This window comes from Dermacentor silvarum, chromosome 10, assembly GCF_013339745.2.
Source record: "Dermacentor silvarum isolate Dsil-2018 chromosome 10, BIME_Dsil_1.4, whole genome shotgun sequence".
NCBI lineage: Eukaryota > Metazoa > Arthropoda > Arachnida > Ixodida > Ixodidae > Dermacentor > Dermacentor silvarum.
Window position 1 is genome coordinate 77344411 of NC_051163.1, and position 17089 is coordinate 77361499.

Below are 17089 nucleotides of genomic sequence, written 5' to 3' on the forward strand. Positions count from 1 at the left end.
ACAGGAAAGAAAAAAAAAGTTCTATGCCTATGGCTATCCTTCCACCGAGACATATTTATAACCGTGTGATGGTAGAGCGATTGCGGGCCAAACACCGCAGGCTCAACCCTTTCGTTGCTATACGCCCCCGCCACCTGGTGCCCCAGCGAGAGCCAAGATCAAATCGTGGTTGTCGTTGCCCTCCGCGATCGTAAGGACTCGAGCCGAGCTACTCTATCTTGAGCCGGGAAGTTTCTAATCCCATGGGATCAAGACGGCTGTTTCTTGCCGCCAGCCATCGCTTTGACTACGGCGGCAAGATTGCCTTCAGTCGCCGTGCCATGGACACCCAACCCATCGTCTCGTCCGCGTCTGAAGACGTAATATTCGTATATTTTTTCTGTATATGCATGAAATTTATCGCGCCAATTAAGAATTTAGTGATCTGCATCGTGTAATATGTATAGGGTTGTTCGTTTTCGGGTTTTCTATTGTTCATAAAGGGGGGGGGGGTGAGGGGGAGGGAAATCGGGTGCTATTTCTCAAGCTGATAATCGGGCAGAAATCGGCTTTTTATGGAACCATTCCGAAATTCGCGTTTTGTCGGGTTAAGTTTACGAATGTGCAAAGTATTACTTTGCACTCGGGGTTTCTTTTTATCGGAGGGTATCACGAGCTCCTTAACGCTCACGCGTTAAAACTTGGGGTCTGTTTCAAGCTGGTAATCGGGGGGACATCAGGGATTTCTAGCAAATACTCCGAAGTTCGGCGTTTTTGTGGAAATTAATAAGTAATATTGACAGTAAAGAGAATTCACGAGAAACTAGTCAACGATGTTTTACACGTCCTTGTTAATGTGCATTACCATCTGCATGCGCAACATGTCGGTCTCCATCCGAGACCTGTCCGAACTTTCTCTAAGCTGAGAAAAAGTTCTCTCGACAACACAGCTTCCATTAGTTAGGCAAAACAACGTCAGTGCAGCATTTGCCAGCCTGGTGTATCGAGCGTTAGAGTCATGCAAATACTCAATGAGTTCGACAGCAGTGTTAGTGTGGCTTGCTTCCAGCAAGTACTGGTTCAAATCCTCGTAAAGCGAATCCATGTCATCGGTGACGGAAATGAAGAGAGGTCGGCAGTCATAAAATGACTGGCTCAGCAGACGCTTCTGGAATGTATCCATGACGGCTCCCAATTTCCCTAACCTCAGCTGGTTCTTGTCTTTTTATGAAACATTCCGTTAAGAGTGCAGTACCATTTTGTGGCGAGTTTCGTGCAAAACTCTTCGGAACATGTTTTCACTAATGTGGCGTTGCTCTTGGGTAACATAGACAAAACAGCTCTTGCCTGACTGCTTTTACCGATCGCAGTTAAAAGCTCGCTGACAATCTGCTGCAGCTTGACGTTTACCAATGCATCAAAGCGGGACATCAGAAGTTTTCCCGCTTTCAAGCGTTTTCTGGGCGTCTCAACGTGGACCGTCTCTCATCAGGATTGCCGTCGCATAAACGTTTTCAGAAAGTATCACTCGAATAGTTTCTGCTTTGCTGCTATCATGCGAGCTTTCAGCTAGTTCTGTTAACGATACCTTTCTGCAACAACTGGCGCTTCGTAGAAGCTTTGCCATGTATTCGGGACAACAGAAGGTGGCTTCTTTAGATCAGGATACATCCACCCAAAGAGGCCTTTAATTAGAAGCAGACATTTGGGTGTACTTTTGGTAGAGCTTGATAGCGTGCCTAAATAACGCTCCAAGCTTGATCACTACAAACCGAACATCAGACATGCATGGTGCAGAACTGGCATAGTAAACACTAACATGAATCATATGTGCTAAATCTTTCACTAGCAGGAAGTGGATTTCTCCAGCTTGTCAGATTTCTCGCCATTTTTCGCATGTACTCCTCTCAGTCTGTGGCTACAGCCAACAAACAACAGTCAGGAAAGCCTTGCTAACTACCCTGGTCACCATGTAGCTGTTCGAAGCACTTACTCTGTCGACATTTACCAAAATAATCTCCCTTCTTTATATTTTTTTGGCTACAGTAGCACAGGAGAGTGTTGATGGTAGGTACTCGAGTGGTGTCTGGGGATTCGTCGACGATGACACTCACTTTTCACAGCTCACATATCATCGCGGATGTTCACCGTGCCCTTGTCAAAAGATTTTAACAGCGTAGCTGTTTAAGCTCCAGGTTCGGCTACAAATCGTTCGCAGAAACTCCGCTGAGCTATGACGTCACTGCGTTGCCTAGCAACCACTTGGAACAGCTGCGCCTGGCTTCGCGGAGCTTCCAAGAGGTGTCGTGACGTCACCGCTCCGACTTCCGCATCGCTTCTCCTAGCCGCGCCGCGCTGCGCCTAGCTCTGACGTCACTATTCGTCGCCTAGCAATCACCTGGCATGTCTGCGCCCGGCCGCGCCACGCTGCACCGCTGCTTCCCGTACATCGCCAAGCTTTCATAGTCGTGTAGGCGGAGAAAAAAAAAGTCATGACGTCACTGCGCGCCGCTTCGTTCGCGGCCTTCGTATAAAGCTCCGTGACGCCGCGACGGCGGCACATTGCCTAATGTCTCTGCGCCGAGCACATCGTTTGCGCCGCCAACAAACATGGGCCGGCCGTAGAAGTACGTAACCCCCGAGGAAGAAGATGGTCGACGGGAAGCATTACATTGCAAAACTTCGTTAAAATCTTAGCATAACAGTAATACATAGCAAACTTCGTAAACATTGGTCGACCTCCAACTATGCTGTTTCTTCAGCCTTGCACCACTAGTACAAGCTGCCCCCATTTTTTCCCCAGGTATTTCAGCCTAAGTCTTTGTCCTGTTGCCATGGTCTTCGCGGTCTTGCAGTATTTGCGTACGAAGTTCCCAGAGGTCCGTTCACCTGGTGTATACACTGATTCCACTGTACGCTAGGGCACGAACGAAGTCATGGATTACGCCATTCACTTCAGTTTCTTTCGCACGTTGCCTACAGGATACATCAAGGAGCGTCTGCTGAGATGTTCCCGCCTTCTCAGCTTCCTGGGTCGACATCCTGAACTTCTTATGACGGGATGGCGCTAGATGCTCGCGTATTCGCTCGTAGGGCTTCTTCGCTGGATCGGTGTCCATCTCGGCTTTGCAATATTTGCACACTAACGTGCGGCTGCCTTCATTGTCTTTCTTTGCGATCTGGAGATCTTCATTCTCTTTACACCAGTCATCCAGTAACCTTCGTTTTCTTCCCATCTCCAGCGTTGAACTTTTCCGTGCCGCCTACGGGGGCCCTATGTTCGGCTTTGCACTCACTAACCCCCTGGGGAGTGTGAAGTGACAATGAAGATCATGCGTCTAAACCAATCAGACGCATGATTCGCGTCATCGTCAGTTCCCTCTCCCCTAAGAGACTAACCTCTTATCTTATCGCATGCATTAATCTGCACGTAAATGGTGCAGTCGCCCCGTCTCCCTTCTATTGTGCGCGGTCGAAGGGGGATTGATAGTGCATATCACAAGTTGCGTGCAGCAGGGCCGAAGCCACGTGGCGAGCTGAGGCGATTCCGCCCCAAATGGCTATTGTCTCCTTTCTTCAGCCGGCCTCCGTATACTGTCAGGGTGAGTTACTAACTCATAGTTAGGCGCGCTCGTTGGGTGGTTGGTTGAGAGCCGTGTGGCGTCCTCAGTGCTGCACGCAACTTGTGAAGTGAACTATAGGCCACTGGAGTTCACTTAAGCCAACAGGATCTAATACTTCGTTGTTCCGAGGCAGGGTAGCTAGCGCGTGTGCACCGCAGGCTCGGTGCAGCGTAAAAAAAAAAAAAAAAAAATGGAATTCGGGGCGAAATCGGGTTGAACCCGATTCTCCTGAAACATGTTCGGGGCGTAAAAATAGGGTAAAATCGGGTTTTACCCGAAAACGAACAACCCTAACTGTATTTATAGTGTAGTATATGCGCATGCGGACGCTTTGACTCTTCCAGGGCGACTCTCATACGCGCGAGTTTAACTATAGCGCCATGCCTTTTTGACAGCAAAACGGCGCAGGAAACTTAGCCGCACAGAATGAACGAACGCACACCACAAAGCGTTTGGGGTGCGTGCTCATTTCTCCTGTCCGCTTTCGTTTCTTGAGCCGTAAAAAGTCACGTTGAGCAAACTTTAGCTCAGCGTCGCACGCTGTTGTGCCAAGGGCCGACCCTTAGGTTGCAAGGTGACTCGGACCATGCAGAGCGATTCGACCGCCTTATCTTCTTCCGGGATAGAAACCGAGGCACACGTTATGATAACACAGGTTGTTAAAGTTATAACGTGTGCCTCGCCTCTACTACCACGTTATATTTACTGCGATGGCAGTAAAGAGCTCAGAAACTGGGTTTCCTGCGCGAATTAGTTTATTTATACATACATCATCATCATCATCATCAGCCTATATTTATGTCCACTGCAGGACGAAGGCCTCTCCCTGCGATCTCCAATTACCCCTGTCTTGCGCTAGCGTATTCCAACTTGCGCCTGCGAATTTCCTAACCTCATCATCCCACCTGACTTTCTGCCGTCCTCGACTGCGCTTCCCTTCTCTTGGTATCCATTCTGTAACCCTAATGGTCCACCGATTATCCATCCTACGCATTACATGGCCTGCCCAGCTCCATTTCTTCCGCTTAATGTCAACTAGAATATCGTCTACCCCCGTTTGTTCTCTGATCCACACCGCTCTCTTCCTGTCTCTTAACGTTACTCCTAAGATTTTTCGTTCCATTGCTCTTTGTGCGGTCCTTAACTTGTTCTCGAGCTTCTTTGTTAACCTCCAAGTTTCTGCCCCGTATGTTAGCACCGGTAGAATACAATGATTGTACACTTTTCTTTTCAACGACAGTGGTAAGCTCCCAGTCAGGATTTGGCAATGCCTCCCGTATGCACTCCAACCTAATTTTATTCTTCTGTAAATTTCTTTCTCATGATCAGGGTCCCCTGTGAGTAATTGACCTAGATAAACATATTCCTTTACAGATTCTAGAGGCTGACTGGCGATCCTGAATTCTTGTTCCTTTGCCAGGCTATTGAACATTATCTTTGTCTTCTGCATATTCATCTTCAACCCAATTCTTGCACTTTCTCGATGAAGGTCCTCAATCATTTGTTGTAATTCCTCTCCCTTGTTGCTCAATAGGACAATGTCATCTGCAAACCGAAGGTTGCTGAGATATTCGCCATCGATCCTCACTCCTAATCCTTCCCATTCTAAGAGCTTGAATACTTCTTCTAAGCATGCAGTGAATAGCATTGGAGAGATTGTGTCTCCTAGCCTGACCCCTTTCTTGATAGGTATCTTTCTACTTTTCTTGTGGAGAACCAAGGTAGCTGTGGAATCCTTGTAGATATTTGCCAAGATATTCACGTATGCCTCCTCCACTCCTTGATTACGCAATGCCTCTATGACTGCTGATATCTCTATTGAATCGAATGCCTTTTCATAATCTATGAAAGCCATATAGAGAGGTTGATTGTACTCCGCAGATTTCTCGATTACCTGATTGATGGCATGGATATGGTCCATCGTAGAATATCCCTTCCTGAAGTCAGCCTGTTCTCTTGGTTGACTTAAATCAAGTGTTGTCCTGATTCTATTGGAAATTATCTTGGTGAATATTTTATACAATACTGAAAGCAAGCTAATGGGTCTGTAATTCTTCAATTCTTTAACGTCTCCCTTCTTATGGATAAGTATAATGTTGGCGTTCTTCCAGCTCTCTGGTACACTTGAAGTTGTGAGGCATTGCGTATAAAGGGCCAAAAGCTTTTCAAGCATGATATCTCCTCCATCTTTGATTAAATCTACTGTTATTCCATCTTCTCCTGGCGCTTTTCCCCTGGTCATGTCTTTCAAGGCCCTTCTAACTTCATCGCTAGTTATAGAAGGAGCTTCTGTATCCGGTTCATCACTATTTCGAATGGAAGAAGCTTGGCTGTTTTGGCTACGGTACAGGTCAGTATAGAATTCTTCTGCTGCTTTTACTATGTCATCGAAATTGCTGATGATATTACCATGCTTATCTTTCAGTGCATACATCTTGCCTTGTCCTATGCCTAGTTTTCTTCTTACTGATTTCATGCTGCGTCCATATTTTACCGCTTGCTCAATTTTTCCCACGTTATAATTTCGAATATCCCTTACTTTCTTCTTGTTGATTAGTTTTGACAGTTCAGCGAATTCTATCTGATCTCTTGAGTTGGACACTTTCATGTTTTGTCGTTTCTTTATTAGGTCCTTTGTTTCTTGGGAGAGCTTCCCTACAGGTTGCTTTGGTGCCTTACCTCCCACTTCAATCGCTGCTTCTGAGATCAGCCTAGTTACGGTTTCATTCATTAGCTCTATGTTATCTTCATCTTCCTGTTCTAAAGCTGCATATTTGTTTGCGAGCACCAGCCTGAATTGGTCTGCTTTTACCATTACTGCCTCTAGGTTGGCCTGTTTCCTCTTGACTAATTTCACTCTCTCTCTCTTCAAATTGAGAGAAATCCTAGACCTCACTAACCTATGGTCACTGCACTTAACCTTACCTAACACTTTTACATCCTGCACTATGCTTGGATCGGCAGAGAGTATGAAATCTATTTCATTCCTTGTCTCTCCATTAGGGCTTTTCCAGGTCCACTTCCTGTTGCTGCGCTTCCTGAAGAAGGTATTCATTATTCGGAGCCTATTCCTTTCCGCGAATTCTACTAACATCTCTCCTCTTGCATTTCTAGAATCGATGCCGTAGTTGCCAATGGCTTGCTCACCAACCTGCTTTTTCCCCACTTTTGCATTGAAGTCGCCCATGACTAAAGTATACTGAGTTTGCACCTTTCTCATTGCTAGTTCAACATCTTCATAAAACTGTTCTATTTCTTCATCATCGTGACTAGAGGTTGGGGCATAGGCTTGTACTACCTTCATTTTGTACCTCCTATTCAGCTTTATTATGACGACTGCTACCCTTTCATTAATGCTGTAGAATTCATCAATGTTGCCCGCTACGTTGTTATGCACTAGAAATCCTACCCCGGATTCTTTCTTATCTGGAAGACCTCTGTAGCAGAGGACGTGGCCGTTAGTCAGTACTGTGTAAGCCTCACCAGTTCTTCTAACCTCACTAAGGCCAATAATATCCCAGGAAATTCCTGATAATTCTTCAAATAGTCCTGCTAAGCTAGCCTCACTCGAGAGGGTGCGCGTGTTGAACGTTGCCAGGTTCAGTTTCCATTGGCGGCCTGCCTTGACCCAGAGATTCTTAGCACCCTCTGCCGCGTAGCAGGTCTGACCGCCGCCTTGGTCAGGTGCTCCGCAGCCACTGGGGACTGAGGGCCATGGGTTAATTGTCGGAGTCATGAGGGAGGTAGTGGCCGAATACTGCACCAGGGAGGCCAATTCCTGTTCTGGTGAGGGAGTGACTTTGATGAAGCTTAGTGGGCCTGCCTAGTTTGGTTGCACCTGAACTAGTATAGCCCCACTAGCTCTCGGCAATATGTATTTTTTTTTCTTTGCCGGTGTCAGGCATCACTCCATGCCTGAAAATGTAGTGGAATGGAGCAGGATTCGAACTTACGACCTTCAGATTTGAAGTCGGGTGTTCTACCTCTACTCCACGCCACCACATTGTATGTATGTATACATACATACATACATACATACATACATACATACATACATACATACATACATACATACATACATACATACATACATACATACATACATACATACGTACATACATACATACATACATACATACATACATACATACATACATACATACATACATACATACATACATTTTTCGTTGAAGTAATAGCCGCCTCATCGAGTAATTTCGATCAAGGGTTTGAATTGTGCTATCTGCCACATACAATTTTTTAAAGAAAGTTTTTTAAATTCCAGTCACATTTGTGCTTCAATGCATAATACTAGTTAAAAAAGTAACTGGAACTCCAATGTATTTTTCTGCAAAGTTCGGGAATTAATATCTCGAAACTGGTGTCATCCTGAGAATTCGTTCGAAGTGGATCCGCCTTGCGAACTCCACGGCTAGAATTTCCAAATTACAATATGGGCCATACGGTAATTAGCTAAAACCTAATTAGCGAATTTTGGTTAATTAGTCGATTATACATTTCAATTTTTCGTGCAGGTAATCTCCGCCTCTTCGAGTAGACCAGCTCATGAACTAGAACTGTGCTATCCGCCACAGGCAAACTTAAAATTTTTTTTTGAAAGTGTTCCCGGTATATGTGTAATGATTGGGCATAAGTGACATACAAGGGCAATTTATATTTGTTTGTTTAGGATAATGCTGCTTTAAATCGAGAGCAAAGCAGGAGGGCATTACAAATATATCAAGCAATACGGCTAGAAATGGGTTACAAAAGTGTCAAATTAACTAAGTATGATAAAATAATAAAGAGCGCGATGCTTACTTTCCTCATGACTCCTCCGCGCAACATCCTCTCTTAGCTGGTACGAAGTCGATAGCTATGTCCTGGAATGCTCACTGCTTGCCTTTTATCGCTTTTGCGGTGCACCTCCGGTATCACTCGATGTTTGGCATCAAACGAGGGTGTCCGATAGCGACAAAGGAGCGGTGATTTGGACAGGCGGGACGCGTTAACAATCGCCGTTTAATTATAGAAGACTGGATCGGGGTGTGTACGCCAGCGGCGAGTGTTCGCTCGGGAGTAACTCATGATCTCGAACGACCGCTCGATGACTGGCGTCTGCGGGTGGTCGCGGGGGTATATGACGTCATAAGCGGGGCACGATAAAAAGGGACTTAAAAGCCGCAGGAGACAGCTAAAGTCCCTAGATATTTTTTTTTTGCTTCAGGAAATCTAGGGACTTTAGAGAGGGCGAGCGTTCGTTTTAGCGTGGGGTCTCTGCTGCATGAAGCGGAATACTATTTGGCTGGCATGTTCATGGCAGCATTAGGGAGTTGTAGAATAGCGTTTTGAAACCAAACGACGTAAACGCAACACGTACGTGTGACCAAATAGCGTTGTCCGCACTGCACATACTCCGTAAGTTGTTTGGTTTCTGCAGTCTACGTACGGGGGGGAGGGGGCGGGGGCTGTATGGACGTACATTATTTGGCGAGTTTAACTCTTGGCTTCCGATTCAGCGCAATTTCTCATAATAGCTACGCGCTCGCTATCGTTGATCGCGAGTAAATGTTTATATGAACGTTTGCTTTCTGTTAACTCACCTGAAACGTTAGTTGTGAACGAGTAGCGCGTCCAGTTTCGGAGATCGTTCAGCGATTGCGGCGTCTGTAGGCCTAACAGGACGCGCTGTCATGGAAACGACACAATGGTTGCTAATGAATTGTATTGGCTTGGATATGTTTGGCATATGGCACCAGACGGTGCCATGTTTTTTAACGTCTTCGTTAAAATTGCGTTGCCGTACGCTAAACTAAATGTCTTGAAGGGACGCCCATCGTGAAGTCAGGCAGAGGTGTTTGCGTTTAGCGTATACGCTAAACGCAAACGCGTTTGTCGCTAAACGCAAAAGCGTTTGTCGCCTTACGTATACGTAAGGCGACAAACGCTATTCTAAAATTGTTTATTGTCTACAAATCGCGAACGTTTTGTTACCGTGTTCGAAAAGGATTACAGTACGTGCCCCTTTAACAGCCAGCTTTCAACCCATAAGTTACTATTGGTAGAATGCAGTGAATGTGGGCTTTTATTTTCAAGGGTTTCTTTTCAAAATAGCATACGAGTACATATATATCTCAATCCTTTGCTGTTCCCTATTTCGATTCCCTTCTCTTAGTGTCCACATCGTTACTGCTATTGAGAACCGAATATATTTTCTACGGGTTATATTGGCTACCCAAATCCACTTCTTCGTCTTGATCTCGGATAGCGCATCACCTACAGGATTAACAGCACATCCTGCGAGACAGAGTTGCGGCTTTGCAAATATCCGGGCAAAAGAGATCGGCAGTTGTTTGTGAGAGCAGCGACTGATAATATCCTTTGTCAAATGCTTCTATGATATACGGGAGTGGGTGCTTTCAGCTTTTGTGGAGGCGGTATAGTAGGAAGATATAACGCATTTTCGAACAGGGTATTGTCTCACGTTTTCAGAAAAGCTTATAGACATTTATCGCCCCTTTCCACGGGTTTGCGCCTACGCGATAAGTTCCCGTACACATCATTTACAAAGAACGCACAAAGAGGAGTAGAAGCGTCGAGCGATTCGATGTACATGTAGCTTGTCCTTTGTGTGCACAATATACGCTCTTTCGACTGTGGCATCTGTGAGCTGCATGGGGAAAACTGAAGCTGGGCTTACCGTAAGTACGCATCCTTTGTCTATAAGCACCTTTAGTTGCCAGTGCCATATAATGTACCATATACACGACCTCTCGCATTCACGATGCACTGCAATACCTGATTGCATGGTGCAATTCATGCAGAACTTAGCTTTTTTTAGGCGAAAGCAGTGATGTGCTGAGAAATGGGGGCGGATTCACAAAGCGCTTTCCTCGTAAGTGATCTTTCCCATTAGCCGGCCCTCTTTGATAAGAATATGTCCAGTGTCAGGATTGGCTGGAATTTTTTTTCTTACGAACAATTCTAGCGTAAGAGGCTTTTGTGAATACGGGACCCAGGTTCGTAAGTGTAGCCGCCTTGACACGCACCACCTGAGAGTGGATCTGAATCGGCTAGGGAATTTAAGTGCGAACTTCGCCCCTGCCCTAGAATTTCCTACAAAAATTATTTGAAGGTATACCCTTGCGCTCTAGTGGTCTACAGAAGCTGCAAATGTGGCGGTTCCGCTAGCATGGAAATTATTTGTAGTGCACAATTTTTTCAGAACTTCGTCCGTTTGGCCTCAAACAGCTTTGGGATTTTGCAAATTGAACACTCTCAACAGAATATTGTGTAACAGATGCGACAATTCGCAATGATTCCGCGCGTGCGCAGAGATTTTGGCTTTCTGTGTCTACAAAACTATGATTACTTTGAATAAAATTGTAATAAATAACATCAGCCAAGAGCACGAAGATTAGAGAAATTCATGAGCTATACACATCCTCGCCGCAAGCTGAAAGGCCGCAACGGCACAATTCCTTCTGGTAACGTTTGCATAGAAACTTTATCGTTCCCGCAAAGAGACTTGCCACTCTCTGGTCGTCCCTTTCGTCTCCTAAGTTATGAGATGCTCCGAGTACGAGCGTCACGACGCGTTCCCTCTACAAGCGTTCATCACGAGTCTAGGAGCGCTAAACAAAGCGAGAACAAGTAAATAAACAGTAACAGCTTGTCCTCGTCTTGTTTAGCCTCACCATCCTTACCAACTAGCCAAGTTTTCAGTTCTATTACCTTTACAAGCGTTCGCCAAGGTCGCTGCCGTGGCTTCGTAGATATGAAATCGTCAGTGCCCATACCAACGTCCCGTTACGTGCGAGTGCCATCAAGTGAATCACTTTTAGCCAAACTGTATGCAGTTCGAGGTCAAGGCGATGGAATCGTTAACAATTTATTAACTAATTGAATTAAAATAGCGTTTACCATTTTTTTTTTTTTTGGTGAGTAACCGAAGTTTCTTGTGACTGTCCAAACCGTTTTCGTGGATCGATCCCCAAGATTGTACAGTCTAACATGGTGGTAAAGAGCGCTCGGTAGTACGGTACCACCGTGCGGTGGTACCGATGGTACCCTTGGTAAGGGGAGCGTCTTCGCACTATTCCCTCGTCGAGACGCTGTGCCTATGGTCGCAGCGTCTGCGACCAAGAGACGGTCGCGGACGCTGCACGGGGTTCCAAACTGGTCCTTGCGAAGTGGCGCTCGAAATAACGGTTGGCTCCCACGTACGGGTAAGGCACGATGGTAAGGGAAGCGCCAAGCATGACACAAGTTGGAACGTAGTACCACGAATACCCACCTCCCAATACATGCTAAACGCATTCATGGATACCAACCCAATTCATGGTTGGTTCTTTCCGAAAAGAATTTCACGAAACTACACGCACATACCTCATCCGGGCCCCAGGGCATGAGGATATCACCGGGAACCTATTTGCGGATGAGGATGCTCGAGGTTTCACAAATTACTGAGCCGTCACGGACGCTGCAGGAGAGCACTCAACACCCATACATCCTAATTAGGCAACAATTCTGAAATATTGCAGGGAGAATTGGAGAAGGTATACACCACCACATAAAAATCTTACGGCGATGGAGTCTGCAGCGCTACGCAGACTCCAGACAAATAGATATACAAACTTACACAGGCTACATGTATTCTACCCCACAGAATACATAGACGTGGTGTGGGACCACACCAACTCTGTTCCACAACACGTGGGAGTGTACATTACGCGATGAGGAACATCACAACATGAACAATGCAAAGGAACAATAGGAGGCACTGCTGTCCAGCTGTTGCGTACAGCATGGCATACCATGACAAAGCGAACTCAGCATAGCAAAGCCAATCGCATTGAGAGGTAGAAGACAATTCCTCAGTGGACATCTCTGCGCGTCAGCTTCCAGCCACGATGTTTAATCCAGTGCGTGTGGCGGCGCTGCTGATGCAGGCGAACTCGCCGGACGGGGTCACGGGCGAGGAGGACAGCGAGCAAATGTCGCCCGCGGACACCAACACGTACGCCACCAAAAAGACGGTGGCCCAAGGTTGCTACGACGTCGCCCTGCTCACTATGAACGCGGCGCAGCTGAAGCACACGCTGGAGCAGGGGCGCCGCCACCCGTTCTACGCTCTCGTCGTAGTCCTCGCCAGCGTCTCCATTGTACTGCAGGTGAGAATGTGGTCGCGATGAGGCGAGTTGAAAAGTGCGGCGAATTTCGCTTATTGATCTTTAAGCAGCGTTTCGCCGATGGACTGAACGTTCCCGTTCGTTCGTTCGAAACAAGCTGTGATCGTCCAGTTAATAAGGTTCGTACATAAATTTCAAGGTAGCTCCATTCTTCCTTCCCCTCTTCCCAGCTCCTCTATTTCTCCTCCTACATGGAGCGCGGCTAGCGCCCAGGTTCCGAACCTCTCAAACCGCGTACAAGGGGACTGAAAAGAAAATCGTGTGAGCAAGTTAGCGAATACTGAGGTAAGCGGCGAACAAGGCAGAACAAAGGATAATTACAGAACTTCTCCAGCGGGTTTTGTTGGACAACGGGGTTGTATTGCTTTGTGGCGATAAGCGCGAGTGGCCAAATATTTATTTTACATTGGGATTAATGTTATTACATTTATGGGATTAAATGTTATTAGTTATGGGATTAAATGTTATTACATTTTATACCCCAAGTTATTTCGAAAAAAATGTCATTATGTTTAATTTCCAGCAAATTATTGCGCGCTATACCCGAATTTCAAATATACTGTAACGGAGAACGTCAGGCGGCCATGAATATTTAATTCTGCTGCTGGACGCCATCTTGTATATTATCGCACTTCCTTTTATATCTTCCCGCACAGATCATCATCTTCTTGGTGTTTGGCCGTAACAATACATAATGTGCGCGGTTTCTCTCTTATAATGACCCCAATTATCGATGCCGGATACCTTACTTGAAAAAGGCTTTTCTTCAGCACACGTGCCAGTTTCTAACGTAATCGTCTCAATAGATGGTGATGAATAGAATATAAAGCATCGAAGTATGTATTCAGGTGCACGGCGTGAGCGGTGCACCTGAATATATACTTCTCGTCCCGGCAAGCAGTGAAGCTGTGGGCTAGACAAACAAAATTGCGGCAGAACCCATCTCACGACGACGGTCGACGGTAATGCGTTAGCACTGAATCAGCAGAGCGACACAAAGTATTGCCAGAGTTGAAACGAGTCATGTATGAGGCGTGTACTGTAGCGGAACTCTTCTTTCGCGCTGGATGGATGGATGGATGGATGCTATGAGCGTCCCCTGTGAAACGGGGTGGTGGGTTGCGCCACCAAGCTCTTGTTAATATTTTGCCTAATGTCCTACCTTTATTTTTGAGAATCACCCAAATACAAAGAATTCCAGGCATCAACGTCTTTGAACAATTACTGGGAACTCTGTTTCTGTACGTCTTCGTTGTTTGTGGTCTCCCTACTTTTCTGCCACCAAACCTCCAACCTCCTCTTACTAATCTCTACAGCTGACATCTTCACTTTGCCCGTGCTATCCCTGAACCCAAAGACTTCAAGGAGGTCAGAGGAGCGTAGACTTGCAGCTGGGTGGATTTCTTCACATTTCTTCCCATGAACACTCGGCGCCATCTAGCGCCGCCTCCTCGAAGCCTGCGCGTGGCCTCCGAAATCCGTGACGCACCGATGCGCGTGGCCGCTGCGAAACGCGTCACGCGGCAACCGGGCTCCTCTCTCGCGCTTCTTTCTGGACACGCTGCGCCATCTGGTGGCACTGCCGAGAAGTCCGCGCCTGGCCTCCGAGACCAGAAGCGTGGCGCGCCGGCGCCTTCGAACGCTGCGAATTGTTTCCCCGGCTTACCGCGCACTCAATGGCACATATTCAGTGACCCAAGAGGTTCATTGAAGACAGGCACATATCCAGTGCATTTGTGGGGCAGCCTGCTAATGCGTCAGATTGCTGCCCTTGCAGAACCCTTGTGACGTGGGTTTCATTCCGTTCAGCATCGGATAAATTTCAGGGGGATATTTTTTCCGTTATTGTAAAGCGGCAATAACGGAAATATAACTGATCGGGCTCGGTTTCATTCCGTTCAGCATCGGATAAATTTAAGGGGAATATTTTTTACGTTATTGTAAAGCGGCGAATGGCCAGTGGCTCGTACCTAGTTACCCAAGTTGGGTCGAAGACATTCAGCGAAGAGCGGCAGAAGCCTACTGGTGCATACACAGTGACCCAAGTTTACATCAAACACGTTCATCGGAGATCGGCACGGACCGAGGGGCACATGTCCAATTCGGCGTCATAGATTTTCTTTGAAGAGCGGTGCCTACCTAGACCCACATCTACGGTGACCCATGCCGACGTGATACACGTTCGTTGAAGAGCGGTACATATGTGCACATTGCCACACACTCAGTGACCCAAGTTGGTCCAAGGGTTGGCTTCGAACCCGGTTCCCTCAGCACAGCAGCCCGATGCGCTACCCACTCGACCGCTGACGATTCAGTGACCCATTTGGGCGGGAAAACGGTTAGATACAAACATAGACACATAGCTACAAACATAGACACATAGATAGTCCCTGGAAATTGCGTGAAGTGCACCAAGAATGATAACGCATTAACGCTGTTTGTCCTGGGCGAGATTACTACAAACAATTAAGACGAAGACAGTACTTCGTGCTGGTTGGTCTAACATACCAGTATTCTAAGTAGTGTTAAAAATTGTGCAGAAACCATGGGCTATGATTCTAAATTTAAGCGAAGAGTCTGAATGAACGAACGAACGAACGAGAGGACGAGAGAGCGAACGAACGAGCCAGCGTCTTCCTTCCCGAGTCTGACCGTCGACCGTCAGAGACCTTCGAGAAACCACGAAAACGGCCGCAAGTGCCAAAGAAAGCTATTCGCTGTAAAAGACAAGAACAAACACAAGACAACAGAGGGCGCTGTGTGTTGCGTTTCTTATTAACAACCAACACCATCGCTAAAGAAGTGCCCGACACGCAGCGCTCATGTCGTTTCGAGCTGAGTTTTGTTTGTCACAATGAAGGAATTCCATCTAGCCCAATTTACAGTGCTAATTGTCTTTCTTATGTACGTCCTTGTGCGGCGTGTGTGTTTCTTAAGTCCGTCATTGTCTTTTTAGCTCTACTTATAGAATCGAAGCTAAGACGAGTACAGCTCGGGCTTGTTATAATTAAAGTTTTAAACCTGTCGTATACGAATGCCTCACCGCGCACACGTCTCACGCTCTTTCATCACACGTGCCTAAGGTCGTCGTTGGAGTCCTGCTGATCGTGCTCGGTTGCCTGGACCTCGGCAAACCGCGTCACCGGGGTCCCGCCATCGTGCTCAACAACGTGGCGACGGCGCTCGTCATGTCGGTGACGATCGTGAACGTTCTCGCCGCATCATTCGACCTGAGCCACAGCAACTACGTATCTCTGACACCGCCGGCCTTTCCCGGCACCGAGTTGAACAACGAGCTCACAACGCAGAGCTTTTGACGCCCCTGTCTATTGCGCCCCGATTATTCGGGTGTAGAGAACCTATCCAAGGTGTATCAATAAAGCTACTACTACTACTGAATGATGTGCCTTAGGAGGCGCTGGTTTAGACCAGTACTCCGGCACCCAGTACTCCGGCACCCAGTACTCCGGCACTCAGCCTCTCGGATTGAGAGCGTGGGGTAGTAGGTTCGAATGCTGTGCCTTTTCAGGCTGGAGCGAGCGTTCAGTACATTCTTAAATGTACAAAAAAAAGTGAAAAGTAGTTAAGTTGAGCCGTGTTAGTAAGTTACCCTTCCGCAGTACCAAACAACAGCGACAACGACAACTTTTGCTGTGAGAGGAGGCATGGTAATCCAGGTAAGACGCTAAAACGAAGGACGGGTTGGGTGGTGACGCCGCCTTAAATTTCCCGCACCAACTTGCCATGACGTCATATATTTAATATCGCCCTCTTGATCCTAATATCTCCCTCTCGACACAATGATATGGAGGCCCTCTCTGGCCTCTAAATTATTGTACGCCCGCTTTCGCAGTTTTCTAAAAAAGAAGAAAACTGGATCATTCACGAAGCCTATATTTAGAAAAAAAAATGTCGGCAATGTTAGGAGTGACATGCAGCGAAATTTCGAAGCGTGGGGGTTATTTAGAGGCTATGTGAAGATGCAAAATTAGCTCAATGAAATTGGCTAAACAAAAGCTGCTAAACTATCGTTTTCAGCCCGTTTAGAGCCGTTAAATGCTTGCAGAGTTGTCCCGCTATCCTGGGATCACCAATGAATTAAGCAATTTTATATTTAGAGAGAAACCGGGGCCATGCTATTAGTGACGTGTCCAGGAAGCGGGAAGTATATGCAGGTTAATTATATGCCTTGAAAATAATTACTGAATACTCGTTTTCTCCAGATTTCCCGGTCTCATCGGTGAACTGTGGGAGGTACGTTGTTTCTATATTTAGTTCTAGTAGGAAGTATGGTGT

The 17089-nt window shown here is 46.6% G+C and overlaps 1 protein-coding gene across 1 annotated transcript; it reads left to right on the forward strand.

The window, feature by feature from the left end:
• The first annotated feature begins 242 nt into the window (after positions 1-242).
• LOC119431645 (ninjurin-1) lies at positions 243-16173 on the forward strand. The gene is made up of 3 exons (XM_037699125.2): positions 243-359; positions 12554-12775; positions 15877-16173. The coding sequence occupies exons 1-3, from the start codon at positions 243-245 to the stop codon at positions 16108-16110; spliced, it is 573 nt and encodes a 190-aa protein (XP_037555053.2). The 3' UTR covers positions 16111-16173.
• The last annotated feature ends 916 nt before the right edge of the window (positions 16174-17089 follow it).